Source organism: Choristoneura fumiferana, chromosome 2 (assembly GCF_025370935.1).
Source record: "Choristoneura fumiferana chromosome 2, NRCan_CFum_1, whole genome shotgun sequence".
Classification (NCBI taxonomy): domain Eukaryota; kingdom Metazoa; phylum Arthropoda; class Insecta; order Lepidoptera; family Tortricidae; genus Choristoneura; species Choristoneura fumiferana.
Genome location: NC_133473.1, coordinates 9910945 through 9928624, shown reverse-complemented (window position 1 = coordinate 9928624; position 17680 = coordinate 9910945). Strand labels below are relative to the sequence as shown.

Here is a 17680-nt window from a genome sequence, read left to right as displayed (position 1 = left end):
TAAATATAAAAGAATATAAATATCACATTTTAATAAAAAATATATATTTACTATCACACCATTAAGCAAACAGGAATAATCGAAGCCAAAAGAAGAGAAATAAATAAAACTATTTGTCATGGTTCATTTAGGACCCTAAGCCGTGCTTGCTTGTAGTATTGTCACAGTGTAATGTCACAGATTATATTATGTACGACCTGAATTTTTCTAGGCAATGGAACGTGGCTCTCTCACTGTGACGTCATCCAGCGTATTTCGTAAAAAAAATATAAAAAATTAAATGCTCAACCAAATTCAAAATCGATGTGTTGGGGTCTATGCCGCAGGAGGGCCTGTTAGATGGTGTTTTCTTTTTATAGTAAGGTATATTTATGTAGTTTTTATTAATTTGGTTACCTATCATGTTATTGTATCTTGTGTTGTGAATAAATGAAAATGGTATCTTAAAATATCCTATTCTTACCAAAAATAGAATAAAAACTGCAGGTTATTTTTTTTGGTGCATCCCAATTCAAAATAGGGTCACGTGACCAGATTTATCGCTGCAAACGAGCAACGAGCGACACCTTAAACTTTTTTTTTAATGCGCCTTCACCAATACTTGTACGTACACAATTCACAATTTAAGAGAACTGAATAAAAAATAAATACAAACAATTTAACTAGCCTTTGTATTACATAATACGTTTTTTATTATTCATCATCATCATCATCATCATCAGCCGGAAGACGTCCACTGCTGGACAAAGGCCTCCCCCTTAGAACGCCACAATGAACGACAACTCGCCACTTGCATCCACCGATTTCCCGCTACTCTCACGATGTCGTCAGTCCACCTGGTGGGAGGCCTGCCAACGCTTCGTCTTCAGGTTCGTGGTCGCCACTCGAGGACTTTTCTCCCCCAACGGTTATCTGTTCTTCGAGCGATGTGGCCTGCCCATTGCCACTTCGATTTGCATATTTTTCCAGCTATGTCAGTGACTTTAGTTCTTCGACGAATTTCCGTATTCCTGATTCTATCGCGCAAAGAAACTCCAAGCATAGCTCTCTCCATAGCTCGTTGCGTGACTCTGAGCCTCTCTAAGAGGCCAACAGTCAAGGACCACAGGGTTTTTATTATTACCGAAAGTTAAATTGAAACGGTCCCCAAGAGTTAACGCGGCTTAATTACGTTTCAAATCTGTCAGTTACCGCTGACGGTCGCTACTCGCTGTCACTAGGGTTGCCAACCGTACGAGGTTCCTCGTACAAACATGAGATTTGTGGCCCTCCATACGAGGTACGAGCAGGGCTACTACGAACGAAACTCGAAACGCGAAGTTCGTGTCGTGCGGTCCCTCTGACTGTCTCTGACACTTATACTATTTAATACGAGAGCGAGAGGGACGGTACGATACGAACTTCGAGTTTCGAGTTTCGTAGTAGCCCTGGAGGACACTATCAACCTCGTACAATTATGTACGAGATTTTGTTAATATGGCCATACGAACATTATCCACCACCTTTATTTGCAAAGCTTCGTAATAATATAGACAATTTTAGTTTTTTTTGTGATTTTACTTGAGTTTTGAGTCTCGAGAAAAGATTTTTGAGGAACAAAATGATGTTTTATTTACTTATTTAGTAGGAAACTTGCAAGTTTATTTGATTGACTAAAAAGTCCTTAATCCAATAGTTTAATACGCCTTAATTTTGGTTTTAGCACGTTTTTAATGCATAATAAAATAATAAATGTACTAGGTTTGAAAGCCAAAATACGAAATTATTAGCTGCATAATACGAGGGATTTTTTCAACGGTTGGCAACCCTGGCTGTCACTGTCACTGTCACTCACTGCAACTGCAACTAAGTAGTTGGCGTTGACGCAGAAGGTACAAATTATCTGAGCAAATATGTTTGCGACAAATTTACCGCGGTTTATTATTCCACTAGGTAATTTGTGCAGGCGTAATATAAATACTGCTGGCGCTCAATAATGATACAGTCAGTCTATCTTGTTCTTAGTTACCACACTTATCTTGTCAAGTTTTGAATTGTTTAGTATTAAAATATTATATGATATCTAATTTATTGACCTAATTATATTGTAAAAATCAAAAAAATTGTGTTAAATAGAATATTTTGAAAAATGAGTTCGGTTTGTTTACCCGCTGGTGATATTTTTGTTCCTATTCAAATTGAAGAAAATGATTTATATACTGGAATATTCAAGCTTCTTGAAGTCATAAGACCAGAGTGGTGTAAAGAAAATGTTAAGTTTAAGGTGGGTATTCAATGCGATTATTTTATATAATTGTATAGAAATGTAGAGCTAAATTATTGTGTTCAGTGAAATTAAAATAATCAATATTTGTTTACAGTTGTATACAGACGGTATCACAAATAAATTAGTTGCATGTCAGCACACTGAGTCACAATTTAACGATTCTGTTAAAAATGGGGAGAATGTGGTTCTTGTTCGCATTTATGGAAACAAAACTGATTTAATTATTGACAGAACAGCTGAGCTTAGGTAAGGTCCACAAATGTAAATGGAATTTTATTGGTTTTTTGTGTTTTTTTTCACTGTTTTTTTTAGGAATATTAAAAAGCTTAATGTACTTGGTTTGGCACCTAAAATATATGGAATATTTGAAAATGGATTGGCTTACCAGTACTACCCAGGAGTGACCCTGAATGTTGATACTGTTTTGGATGCAAAGGTTTGGCCTCTAGTTGCTCAACAAATGGCCAAAATGCATAAAGTGGAACTGGGACCTGAAGTGAGTATTTTTGTGAATTTGAGTATTTGTTATCTTATTTTTTTTATTCTCGAGGTGTACTTTTATTTTCATTTATAAGTGTAACTAATATCTCCTGTTCTTATTTATTTAAATATCAAATAAAATTAATAAACTCAGCAGCTAAAATGATTCTTAAGAGTCATAAAAGTCTAAAGTAAGTCATGTAAACAAAAAGATCAGCCTGTACTAACTTTAAGATGTAGTTGCCTGTACTAACTTTAAGATGTAGTTTAAACTTTGTACATGAATACAGACAGTGAACATTTTCAACACCACTTGGAGGGGGAAAGTACTCTCAATACAGAAGATGAGAAAATGAACTCAAAGTAAATGTTCCTTAATTTTTTAAGAAGAAAAACAAAGCTTAATTAAATTAGTGTTTTTTTTTGTTTTAAATTTATTTACCAGTTTGTCAAAGAGATTTATCCTTACTTATGATTAGCCCTATCAATTTATGTCATAATATAATAGTATAGGGATAGGGTGTGATTATTTTTTTATTTTGTTCATTTTTATCTCCAGGCTTGGCAAATATATTTTAGAAAATCTTTTTATGCAGTTTTGTCTCTTATTAAAAATAATGAAATGTTTCCTTTCACTGGTATATTTACCATTTTCAGCTGCTAGACTACTTTCCTTCTTAAATAAACTTACATTTTTTTTTCTTAAAGTTACTGAAATAACTGTAGAATCGGGTTCTTTATCTAACGTTTTTAATTATCTTAACTCATTATCAAATATATATTTTTTTATCAATATAACTGCAAATAAACATGTCACATAACCAGCAGATAATGTAGTGGTTAGTGACCCTGATTGAACAGCTAAAGGTTATGGGTTCAAATCCTAGCCAAAGCAAGTATTTTGTGATGAACATTTAAATATGTTTGTACTTTAGTCTGGGATGTTATATGCAGGGTTCGAGGATATATATCAATGGATATATATCAATACAAAAATTGGTTTAAAAATTTGATATTATTAAGTAATTTTTGGCTAGTTTTTGGCCTTTTTTACTGTATTTCTACTTCCCAAATGTAGTAATAGTAGGTTCTAATCCATTAATGGCAACACTTCCGCCGGCGTTAATGGCGTCAGTCGTGTCGTGTCAGAAAAAAATCGTTACGAAAGAGTAAGTTTTCGTTGTGTTTATTCTATTATTTTTTACAAAGAAAGTAATTGATAAAGTGCAGAAGCAATTTTACTTAATTTATTTTACAAATAATAATATGGCTTTCTTACAAAATGGATATATATGAAACTTTTGATATATATCGGATATATATCATAAATATCCGATATTTTGATATTTATAATAAATATCGGATATTTTCGAACCCTGGTTATATGTTTTCTCTATATCTGAATATTTTCGAATGTCTTTTATTTTTTTACATTTATCGCACATGTCTATTACTACTGGACTAAATATTAAAGTAGTTAAGTATGTAGTCCTGTTATGTATTATGCATGTTGAAACACAATGATTAGCAGTGATCAGCATAGACGGTGCAACATCGCGCTCTTTATATGGACATGATTCTAATCCCGCAATCTTTTTCGAAAAAATGATTTTATCAAGTTTGTAGACTGTGTAAATCAATTACCCAATATTTTTTTCCCCCGATATTTAAATTCCCGTTCGCATTAATTCCCATTCGCGTTTTTCCCCATTTGCTTTATTTTCCATACGATACTGCGACCAATGGATAATTTTCTCACACGATTTAATTTCTACTCTTTCTTTTCGCTACACGCATCTTTATCTACGCATTTTTTTTACCAATCCGGATCATTCGCATTCATATATTTTACCTGTTATAAATTCTCAATAGTATATTTTTCTCACACGATTTAATTTCTACTCTTTCTTTTCGCTACACGCATCTTTATCTACGCATTTTTTTTACCAATCCGGATCATTCGCATTCATATATTTTACCTGTGTTATAAATTCTCACTAGTCTATTTTTCTCATACGTTTTAATTTCCACTTATTATTTTCGCTAGCCGCATAATATGATGTACTCGCTGATTTCTGGCGTGCTTTGAATAAAGCATCTCTTACAGAATGAAAAGGTGAAAGTTTATCGATGTATTCCTCTCACATGATTATTCTCATTTGTTGTTTATATAGCGTAGGAATGGGTCTATAATCAGCGGTAGGTAACTGTTTTTTTTAAGGCGATGATTTCTTTCTCAATATCTATGGATTCGTAATCAGGCACACAGGAATGTTTTTCATCTCGCACAATGTTCCTTTCCGATGCATCTATTACTAAAAATCCGTTGCACGAACCTTTTCTCTGACAAACCCACACCGACGAACATTTATTGGTGCGTTTCAAATAATGGCGATAACCAGCTCGTATCAATATTCGCCCTCCAGCCACGTGTACTTTCTAAGAAAGTGAATTCACATGAACCCGATAAACGCCCTGGGGTTTCCTCACTTGGATCCATCATATTCTTCCACTATCAATACAAATTACAATTCGATTTTGGGATAATACGGCCCGATTCCACTATCAATGCAATATTCTTTAATACTTCACAGGGTTACTGACATTGTCGTTGTCTGACTAAAATTGCTTTATTATTATCGACCATCTATTATAGCTAGTAGCTTTTCCTCGCCGTTCCGCCCGCTTCAGCATAGATTCGGCACACATGCGGCTACCGAAAATAATGAGTGGAAATTAAAACGTATGAGAAAAATATACTATTGAGAATTTATAACACAGGTAAAATATATGAATGCGAATGATCCGGATTGGTAAAAAAAATGCGTAGATAAAGATGCGTGTAGCGAAAAGAAAGAGTAAAAATTAAATCGTGTGAGAAAATTATCCATTGGTCGCAGTATCGTATGGAAAATAAAGCAAATGGGGAAAAACGCGAATGGAAATTAATGCGAACGGGAATTTAAATATCGGGGGAAAAAAATATTGGGTAATTGATCTATACAGTCACTTTAAATGAGGAAATTATTATTATTTGAGTATAAAATATTAAGTTGTAAGTACCTCTTATAGCCTTTGTGACGGGAAACTGACGGAGTCATGAATTAAGGTCATTACTTAAATTTTGTTTATTTAAGTAATTTAGTTTATCATATTATTGGAATCTGATTTCTGAAATCGCTACTCAAAGCCTATCAGCCTTATTCATAAAAAATCCTTAATTGAGGTTTGATCGGTCTGTTACTTAGCAGACTGATTAAGCTTGTTAGACGGTTGTCAAGAAGTATGATTCATAAACGCTTGCTAGCAGTCTGCAAGTTGTTGAGCTGCTGATAGACGGATTAGACGCGTTATGTTGGCCACCTTGACAAATCAAAGACAAAAAATGGCCTAATCGATAATTAAAAAAAATTGACAGCAGTGACAGCAAATTACCAGGAAAAAAAATAAAAAGCGAGATGTTTGTTTTCCCGCCATTTCCGATCCGCATGTTTATGTTGTGCAAAAAGCCATAATTATGTTAATCATCCTTATTTTTTTTTCATATTTATTGTTAATTTATTGTTGCTAATTTAGAGGATTTTTAAATACAAATTCCTGAAAATAAATTTTCCTGTTTTTTTTTTAATCTGCGTAGCCCTGCCTTCACTATAAATATCTTCGGTACCTATGGTTTTTTGCTTTAGTCAAAGTCAGCTGTTCAAACTTGTGGCGGCCATTTTGTGACTTAGCAGAGAGATAAAGGAGGGTCTACGGTCCACTAACTTTAGCAGAGCCTTGATCGACTGATTAGCGCTAACAGACGTTTATGAATCACGGTTTTTAGCATCGGGCCTTCAAGGAGCCTTCAAGGAGGCTCTAACTTTTTATGAATAAGGCTGTATATCTCCAAACGGGTTTCGATTTATTATACGTTGTCAAAAATTGGGACATCCCAGCATAGCGTGCATAGCATAACATTATTAACTAACTTTAATGTCATCATAAAATAAATTCAAATAATTTTATCAAGCCAGTGAATTAGCCGGGTGGCAAAACCTACTCGGCTATATTCCGTTTAATTTAAGGTTTAAATTGGGTTCCCCTTATCTTGCATAATAATCGATTCTCCGAAATACATACACTTCGCATAACAGGGATCTCATATATTTTTTTAGCTGAATGACACTTGCATAATCATAACTTAGAATAATTATCAGTTCGAATAATAGTCATTTCTTAGAATAATAAATAGCAAAACATTAGTATCGCCGATATGGCATAATGGCATAGCAAAATACTAGTTTGGACTATTGTATTTTCACGGAATTTTAATAGCGCTGTCTCTTTAACATGGCGTAAAGACTTACTTAAAGGAACTAACAGCTACCATAACAATGGGTTAAGTTTAAAGTAAGGCCAGCAATGTAAGCGTGCTGTAACAGCAGCATGCAAAGCGCCAGAACAGAACAGCAGCTACATAGTAGGTTGGGTTAGGTTAGAACTGCGACTGCAACAGCGCGCGAACCAAGCGAGCGAAGCGAGCGTGCCGCAACAGCGGCCAGCGAAGCGCCAGAATCTTACTGCTGCCAATAAAAGTTAGGTTAATATAGAACTACAATTAAAACAAACGCTGGGGTCTTTTTATTATCCTTACGCAAAGTAATATTATGAGATGTATTTCTGCGTAGCAACTATTCGAAAATATAAATATTATTCTCATCGATATTATGTGATGTTAATATTTTACTTTACAAAATTATGAGAAATTATAGTATGAGAAAAAATATATGCGAAAAGTAATTTGGTGATATAATGATTCTGCTCAAGGTTGTTATGAGAAACGAAATTATGAGATTTGATTTTATGCAACATATTAGTGAACCGTTTAAATTAACGGTCAAATTGTAACACACGTTTCTCGGTATTTTGTACACAAATGAACTAAAAATACCTATTTTTTAAAAAATTTAATAATACCTATTTAAATAAATTTATTAGCGGTATTTATTATGTTTTTACTATAGAAGTAAACTTGAGGCGAACTTAATACCACACGGCATACCAGCAGCATAGACAGCAGCAGGGTTTAAAGCTTAATTTTAAATAGTTTCCTTGTTTTATTTAAAAACGTGTGCAAATTTTACCGTTAAGTTTCAAATGTTAAAATAAATTCAGAAGATACATATACATATATTTGTTTTCTAAACGTCAATCGCCAACACCTTTACACGTCTTTACTGTTCAAGGTTATTAGAAAAGACCGATTACATTAAACCCAATGAAACCCTGTCCGCTACTAAAAACACAGGTAAGCTTAAAGTTCTAACTTAGGTACAGACAGGCTTTACTCGTTTACTAAAAAGTCGTTCCTGGGAAATTGCATACGTTTATACAATAAAATTCCAAAAAAATGTCTGATCAAACAGATACAAAATTTAAAACTATTGTCAAGAATGCAATAATATCAAAGGCGTATTATAAATTTACAGCCTTATTCATAAAAAATCCTTAATAGAGGTTTGATCGGTCTGTTACTTAGCAGACTGATTAAGCTTGTTAGACGGTTGTCAAGAAGTATGATTCATAAACGCTTGCTAGCAGTCTGCTAGTTGTTAAGCTGCTGATAGACGGATTAGACGCGTTATGTTGGCCATATTGACAAATCAAAGACAAAAAACGGTCTTATCGATAATTTAAAAAAAAAATTGACAGCAGTGACAGCAAATAAGCAGGAAAAAAAATGCGAGCTGTTTGTTTTCCCGCCATTTCCGATCCGCATGTTTATGTTTAAGTGAAAAAAGCCGTAATTATGTTAATCATCCTAATTTTATTTTTAAAGTACCTAATAAAGTAGCAGTAATAAGTACCTACCTAATTTAATAGATGTTTAAATACGAATTCCTGAAAATATTTTTTCCTGTTTTTTTTTTTTAATCTTTGCGTAACTTCACCCTTCACTAAAAATACCTCCGGTATGGTTTTTTGCTCTTGTCAAAGTCAGCTGTTCAAACTTGTGGCGGCCATTTTGTGACTTAGCAGGGAGATAAAGGAGGGTCTACGGTCCTCTAACTTTAGCAGAGCCTTGATCGACTGATTAGCGCTAACAGACGTTTATGAATCACGTTTTTTAGCATCGGGCCATCAAGGAGGCTCTAACTTGTTATGAATAAGGCTGTTAATGTTTATGGGTGTTTTCCAAAAAAAGTGGACAGGTGAAGATACGGAAAAGTAAAAAAAGGTTGACTCCAATTTTAAAATTGGAGTGCTTATTTGCTTTATTATTAGAACCTAACCAACAAAAAGTTGGATAACCCCCTACTTTGTCACTTCAAAGTTCAATATCTCAAAAACGGCTGAACCGATTTTAATGTAACATGTCTATTCTTAGACTATTCTTAGGTTCTCCGTCGCTAGAAAACCTGCTTTCAAATAAAAAAAAACCTCATTCAAATCGTTTAAGAGCTACGGTGCCACAGAGACACACATAGCGGTCAAACTTATAACACCCCTCTTTTTGCGGCCGGGGTTAAAAATGGCTTCTAGAATCGAACTATATCAGTCAATACCTATTCCCAAATAAATAGTAGAAAGTGAGACAAAAATCTTTAAACCTGTGGGACAGTAAAATTTTCCCATGTACCTACACTTTTATTTAAAACACCCTTATAATATATCATGGACAGGGATATTTGGAAATGAATCCAATCCGCTTAGGCGATCACTTACTTTAAATAGCGAATCTACTGCGTTAAAAGATGTAGTTGTGCTTGTAGTAGGTAAATAAAATACCTACTTGTAATCTTTACAACATTGCAAATCTGTTCAAAAAAAACCCCCGACTTAAAAAACTTGCAGCCGAAAAAAACGCTGCTTGAAAAGACAATTAAAAGTAAAAAATAATTATGCGCTACCTAGCTGTTGTTCATCTGCGAAGAATTCGTTTATCTCTATCCCGCGGGGACTATGCTGATTTCCCGCAAAATTAGCCTAAGTTAATTTAGTATAAAGTATCTAGTAATATTTTTTTATCTAAGCGTTGTCGGTGTCGGGGGACCGCTAAGGTTAACATGAAACTAAATATGTTGTATTTTAAAGTCCTTAGCGGTCCCCCGACACTGAAACGCTTAGATAAAAAAATATTACTAGATACTTATATACTAAATTAACTTAGGCAATTTTGCGGGAAATCAGCATAGTCCCCGCGGTAGAGATAAACGAATTTTCGCAGATGAAGTCGCGGGCAACAGCTAGGTAGCGCATAATTATTTTTTACTTTTTAATTGTCTTTTCAAGCAGCGTTTTTTTCGGGTTTTTATTTTATTTTTTGCTGGCGTTTTGTCGGGGGTTTTAATTTTAAATTTAAGTTTTATTTCATGTTTTTTAAACTTTGATATATATTTTTTTAAACTGTACTAGTATGTTGGATATCCTGGCTGCAGCATCAGCTCATCTTGTTGCCACCATTGCATTGTATGTAGAATCAAATACTGATCAAAAGAATCAAACACGACATATCTGCTATTATTTTCCAAGAGTATACTAGTGTGCTGGATATCCTGGCTGCAGCATCAGCTCGTCGTGTTGCCACCACTGCATTGTATGTAGAATCAATTACTGATCAAAAGGAATTAAACACGACATATCTGCTATTATTTTTTCAAGAGTATACTGGTATGCTGAATATTCTGGCTGCAGCATCAGCTCGTCGTGTTGCCACCACTGCATTGTATGTAGAATCAATTACTGATCAAAACGAATCCAAACACGACATATGTGCTATTATTTTTTATAGAGTGTACTAGTGTGCTGGATATCCTGGCTGCAGCATCAGCTCATCGTGTTGCCAACATTGCATTGTATGTAGAATCAAATACTGATCAAAAGGAATTAAACACGACATATCTGCTATTATTTTTTCAAGAGTATACTGGTGTGCTGAATATCCTGGCTGCAGCATCAGCTCGTCGTGTTGCCACCACTGCATTGTATGTAGAATCAATTACTGATCAAAACGAATCCAAACACGACATATGTGCTATTATTTTTTATAGAGTGTACTATTGTGCTGGATACCCTGGCTGCAGCATCAGCTCATCCTGTTGCCACCATTGCATTGTTTGTCGAATCAAATACTGATCAAAACGAACCCAAACACGATATATCTGCTATAGTTTTATTAAGAGTGTACCTACTAGTGTTCTGGATATCTTGGCTGCAGCATCAGGCCGAGAATTCCATAATCTTGCATAGCTATATAGCATACATGGGTGTTTCAAATTTTAGGTCCCAAATATGTTTGAAAGTAAAGTAAATATCCATTATGCGTCTAAAATTCCTACCGCAGCGAACAAAAGATCTGATGATCTTGAAACGGCTGAACCGATTTTGATAAATCATGTCTAAGATCCATCGCTAGAAAACCAGCTTTCAAATAAAAAAAACCGCATTCAAATCGGTCCACCCGTTTAAGAGCTACGGTGCCACAGACAGACACACAGACACACACACATAGCGGTCAAACTTATAACACCCCTCTTTTTCGTCGGGGGTTAAAAATATATATACCTCGTTAAGTTTCTTGCCGGATTCTTCTCAACAGAGGTTTTTCCGAACCGGTGGTAGATTTTTTTGACTTTCACAACTTCATAATTGCTTATCATAGCCTAAATTGAATAAAGATACTTTGACATTTTTTACTTTAGTTGTTGTGTTACGAAGCACGTAACTTTTAAGGAGCGGCCACACCGCTGCTTAAAAAACGGTGACGGTACGGAATCGCAGTGACGCATCGTATGCGCACCGTTTTTTATTGCATGCTATCCACACCGCTGCTTAAAATACGCAAACGGTGCGGAATCGCAGTGACGTGCCGTAAACTTCACGACTTTTGTTCGGTAAAGTCCTGCAGGGCTACTGCGAAACTGGAAACTCGAAGTTCGTGTCGTGCGGTCCCTCTGACACTTATACTGCTTAATACGAGAGCGAGAGGGACGGTACGCTACGAACTTCGAGTTTCGTAGTAGTAGCCCTGCCGTACCCATAGTGTAAGTTTTCGGTTACATAATACGTCTCGATCGCGTTCGCGTTAAAATCTCAATTTATATGGAAACACGAACAGCGCCTCTAGCGGAACGTTTGCGATGTTCGTGTTTCCATACAAATTGAGATTTTAACGCGAACGCGATCGAGACATATTTTGTAATCGAAAACTATAACTAAGGGCACTGACGTTTATGGGACGTCGATGCGATTCCGTATTTTAAGCATCGGTATGGAGCCTATGGAGAGCATGCGATAAAAACGGTGCGCATGCGATGCGTCACCGTCACTGCGATTCCGTACCGTCACCGTTTTTAAGCAGGTATGGCCGCTCCTCTAGGCCATATTTCACCTTAATAATAAAATAAATAAAACAGTTGTGTTCGGCTTGTTTACATGTTGTAAGTATGACCTATTAAGTTTATAGTTTCATCTTTTTTTTCTTACAGATAAAAAAAAATCCAATGGTTTGGGATAAAATAGATCAGTTTCTAAGTTTATTACCAGAGCCTTTTACTGATGAAAATAAACAAAAGAGGTCAGTGAGATTTATTATGCCTACCCATTTTCATTCACACTTGCTCGTCAATGACGTTATTCCATGCCTCGCATGCCTGTATACTAAAAGACAATCGCCTCGATTGTTCCCGCGGGAATTAGAAGAAGTGAAGTGAAGTGTTTGGATACAAAATAATTTATTTTTTTGCAATTTTTTCCTCGCAATGTGACGAAAATCATTTTGTGTATATCACGGGCCGTAAGGGGATTACAAACTCGGGTCATTAAAAGCCCTACGCCTCCGGCTTCAGGTCAGGCTTCTAATTTAATAGACTTTCTTCAGTAATCCCCTTCTTACGACCCTTAATGCACAATGTACTATTACCTGTGCATAACATTTACGTTGAATGACATAGATTAATTACAGGCTAGCTTATTACACGCCGTTTAAAATACGGTAAACTTACACTTTCAGTTCATACCATTACAGCAGTACAGCTTAGTTTTAGGCATTAAAAAAAACAAATTGTTTTTTTTACACCTATGTATACATTTTTTTTGCATTCTAATGCCTGCACTATTTAGTGATTCATTTTCAGTACTTACAGCCTTATTCATAAAAAATCCTTAATAGAGGTTTGATCGGTCTGTTACTTAGCAGACTGATTAAGCTTGTTAGACGGTTGTCAAGAAGTATGATTCATAAACGCTTGCTAGCAGTCTGCTAGTTGTTAAGCTGCTGATAGACGGATTAGACGCGTTATGTTGGCCATATTGACAAATCAAAGACAAAAAACGGTCTCATCGATAATTTAAAAAAAAAATTGACAGCAGTGACAGCAAATAAGCAGGAAAAAAAAATGCGAGCTGTTTGTTTTCCCGCCATTTCCGATCCGCATGTTTATGTTTAAGTGAAAAAAGCCGTAATTATGTTAATCATCCTAATTTTATTTTTAAAGTACCTAGTAAAGTAGCAGTAATAAGTACCTACCTAATTTAATAGATTTTTAAATACGAATTCCTGAAAATATTTTTTCCTGGTTTTTTTTTTAATCTTTGCGTAACTTCACCCTTCACTAAAAATACCTCCGGTATGGTTTTTTGCTCTTGTCAAAGTCAGCTGTTCAAACTTGTGGCGGCCATTTTGTGACTTAGCAGGGAGATAAAGGAGGGTCTACGGTCCTCAAACTTTAGCAGAGCCTTGATCGACTGATTAGCGCTAACAGACGTTTATGAATCACGTTTTTTAGCATCGGGCCATCAAGGAGCCTTCAAGGAGGCTCTAACTTGTTATGAATAAGGCTGTTAGACGCTGAGTGCCGTAATCAGCTTACATAAATGCCTTATTTCCAATTAGTTACATTTCTGAACAACAATTAATAATTTGGACGAGATATCTGAGTCAGATACACTTTTATTTCATTATACCGGATACGTGTGCTTAGTAGTAAGTCAATAACCGATAAGATGTTAATATACGATAACATGATCCGATGTTGTTCACATCCAGAATTACCTCTGCAGTTGGGAATATTTAACAAATGTAAAGTCGCCATTTGACCGCTCTGAGACATCTCAGCATACCAACTAATTTATATTTATTTCGTTGATCAATCTCTGCCCATAAAAACAATCATTGCCAACAAAACAATGCGTCGAATCGATTTATTTCAATTGGTACGGCACATTTCTGTTATTTAACTAAGTATTCTCAATCAATCATTTAAGATGATTTGATGTATCATAGTGATTTCTTTGAAATAGTATTTTTGTCCTAATAGTGGGCTGATCATTTAACTGAACTACAACTTGTACTTTCCTCGGATCGTAATTGCATAGACGTAGATGCTATCTAGGTACCTAAGTTCCATCATTGTATTGTAAAGCGCTGTTGTTGCAATAAACGCTGCACATCAATTTTCATCATATAATCTACTTAGCAAACACACGCGGTGAGCGCAGGGGCAAGCGCATGTTTGGTAAATAGATTAAGTATCTGATGCAAATTAATGTGCGTCAAACGCGTTTATCGCATAAGTAAAACAACCGAGCGCATAAGCAAGTGCCTTTGGATGCATGTTATGCTCTCGTCCTGTTTATAAAATAAACTAAAAATAGACGCACAATGAAACAGAATTTGTTATGGACGATAAGTAGGTAATAGACGTACGGAAATTTTGACAACCGTGGCCGCTCCGGTATAAATGTTCTGTAGAAGTTGTATTGTAAGATATCTAACCCTGCAAATAGCCACTGTAAAGGTACTTAACTGCATGTTTTAAAGCGAGCAGCTACTTCTGATTTTGACGTTACACTGAAAAATACGCATCTGTTGTCAGACAAAAAATATAGAGATAGTAGGGTAGATACCTAAGGGAGCGTTCAAGTATTACGTGACGCAATTTGGGGGGGGGGGGGGGGTGTCTTGTAAAACGTTACGATGCGTTACAGGGGCGGGGGGGGGGGGGGGGGGGTCTTCATACAACGCGTTACGTCACAGATGTTCTCAAAAGTGGGATATTCGCATCATCAGTTGTTGTTCTTGGCCTATAAATGCTCTCATGCGAGTTGCCAGTGTGACTGTGCCAAAAACATGCCAACTTAATTCTGAAAACGGCTAAAGAAAAGCTAAAAAAAATAAGTCGAAATGGTAATTTGGGTTTTACTTAACGTTTAGGAAGGGGATGGGGTATACAGAAAAATGTTACGGCGCGTTACATTGGAAGAGGGGGGTCAAAAATCCCCAAAAATAGCGTTACGTATTACTTGAACATCTAACTCATAATCATAACAACAAAAGCTAATTTGAACGAAACGCTCTTCTGCAGTCATGTTTGCTTCATCTCATCACTCTTTATCGTAGCAGTTTGGTATTTTAAAATGGACCCAAGTTAAAATTGACCGTGATTTTTTTTGTCCATCTAGATTTGTCGATAGCTTTGGTTCACTAACCAGACTAAGGATAGAATCTGAGCGATTAAAGTCGTACTTAACCAAAACCGAGAGCCCGATCGTGTTTGCTCACAATGATTTGCTTCTAGGAAACGTTATCCACAACCAAGATGAAGGAACCATATCTTTCATAGATTATGAATATGCCACGTACAATTATCAAGCTTTCGATATCGCAAATCATTTTAATGAATTTGTGGGTAAGTAAAACAGTAATAAACATTTAATTCTCATTTTTTCCTGAAAAACACTAAAGTCAATATCGTTTTTTTTTTTCATTCTAGGCCTGTCAATCAATGATATTGATTACGATAAATACCCAAGCAAGGATTTCCAAATATCCTGGATAACTGTGTATCTTGCGGAGCTACTAAATGTGGAGACTCCCGACCCTAAGGCCGTGGAGAAGATTTACACTGAAGTGCAGCACATGGCTTTGGCTTCACACTACATGTGGGGGATGTGGTCATTGGTGCAATTTGAACTCTCCGATATTGATTTCGATTTTGGAAGGTGAGAAACTAGACCTCTGTTCCACCTTTGCTTATCACAATTCGTTACCTAATTACATACCTAATGCAGTAATGCGTAAACAAGGCGAAATACAATCTTCTCTTTTGTGCCACTGCTATTTTCTTCATCACTGGACGGTGTTGAACAGTTAAGTTTAGATTATACTTACAGAGTGAAATATTGAACGAGATCCAAAATTAGCAAAACCTACCTAGTTAAAAATTTCAAGCGTAATCTAAGTATTCAAGACATAATTATGCGAAATTTTATGCTAATCTTACCCGTTGTGGTACTATTTCACTTGCATCTCTAGCGATTCCGTTCCGGCTTTACCACAATTATTGTTGGACACATGGGTCCTGTACCCCTGGATTTACAGGGGCCGCGAAAATGTGACGAGTAGAGAATTGTTGGTATTTCCAATCCTACTCCTGGACCCGGCCTTTTGTAGCATTAAAATATATGAATAACTTGGACTGAAACGATGCATATTGAGTAATCTTACTAGCCCGTTGAGTTAATTCTTCTCCATGCGAATTAGATTTACAAAATGTTAAAAATAGAATCCCCATATAAAAATGAAATCGGATCGTTGCACGCAACTCGCCCAATGGGCACCAAAGTACAACAACGTAGCTACTGTATGCTCTGAGGTTGTACATAAAACGAACCTGTGCGCTAGCAGCTAGCAGCAGCAGCCGGCACTGGCACTGCCCTGAGCATAAAGATACTATGGGTAAGCTTTTGCTACGCAAAAGATATTTACTAGCTCATCGTATATCTATCCTATGCGTGGCCTTTCATTTCCATTAAAAAGGCGTAGAGTTTTACAGTGGTTTCTTTTATTACTAGATACCTAATACATATATTTATTTGCCAACGCGCGTTTTTGCTTTTCAGGTATGCCGAGATACGTCTGAATAGGTACTTCGAACTCAAAGATAATATTTTCAAACAATTGAGTTGATCACGTTCCTACGCGCTGTCTACACTGTGTACAAATGTCTTGTAACGTAATATATACTTAGTGTATGTCTCGTACCAGTACAACTAGATTACAATCCTAACAGCAAGATTATACATTAATCAAACACAAACATGTCATGCTTATTTATTTATCTATCCTGAGTGAGTGAGTGTATTAAGTTAATAACGCCGTCAGTTTGCACAAAAGTACGTACCTGCCTACCAAACCTAACTCAAACTTATTGATTTGCTTTGAAACAATACAAAATACTGAATCAAACCTTGTGGGCACTGCAATAATGCTATTATTAAATTAACCTTAAACTTATGAGCGTAGATATGGATATGTGCTCGTACCTTAAACTTAAACTTAGCTAAAAACATAGTCAACATAATAATTTTAGTAAATACAAGATATTATTATTAATTGCATACTTTCTTAAAGTGCTGGCTAGTGCTTATCCTCTAAAAATCCCTGTAAAGTATAAGTAGTAGGATTTTTCTACAAGGTATTTAGTAAGTGCAGTTTTAAATGTTTGCCCTATTAAGCTTTTAATTAAATCTGGACTTTTATTACCTATATATTTTGATGCACATCGCATAAGGCCCGGAATGAAATATTTTCAAGGTAGAGGTTGGCAAAGCTTAGCGGTTTTGATATCGTAAATTATGCGGTCGGGTGAAATGATCTTTAACTAGAGAGAAGAATTTTAAAAAAATGGTCGACAGCTGACTCGTGCTTTTATATTTGCGAGAATCCTGATACATTTTTTCTGTAAAATTAAAAGACTGTTAGAGTTGGTGCTGTTTCCCCAAAGAACTATCCCATACCGCAGCCAAGTTAATTATAATATCTATACCTAATACAGTTGTTGATATCTTATTTATGTCAAGCTTTATGTGATGTATTTAGGTGTTTCATTCAGATATGTCCGTTTGTAAAGACATTAAGTATTTATAAAATACCTTTTATTACTTATTCTT

General features: G+C 35.6%; 1 protein-coding gene across 1 annotated transcript; it reads left to right on the top strand.

Moving 5' to 3' along the window:
- Positions 1-1824: 1824 nt before the first annotated feature.
- Positions 1825-16829, top strand: eas (ethanolamine kinase 1). Its single transcript, XM_074107871.1, has 7 exons — positions 1825-2263; positions 2361-2512; positions 2579-2762; positions 12217-12305; positions 15191-15417; positions 15502-15730; positions 16631-16829. The coding sequence occupies exons 1-7, from the start codon at positions 2129-2131 to the stop codon at positions 16695-16697; spliced, it is 1083 nt and encodes a 360-aa protein (XP_073963972.1). The 5' UTR covers positions 1825-2128; the 3' UTR covers positions 16698-16829.
- Positions 16830-17680: the final 851 nt, after the last annotated feature.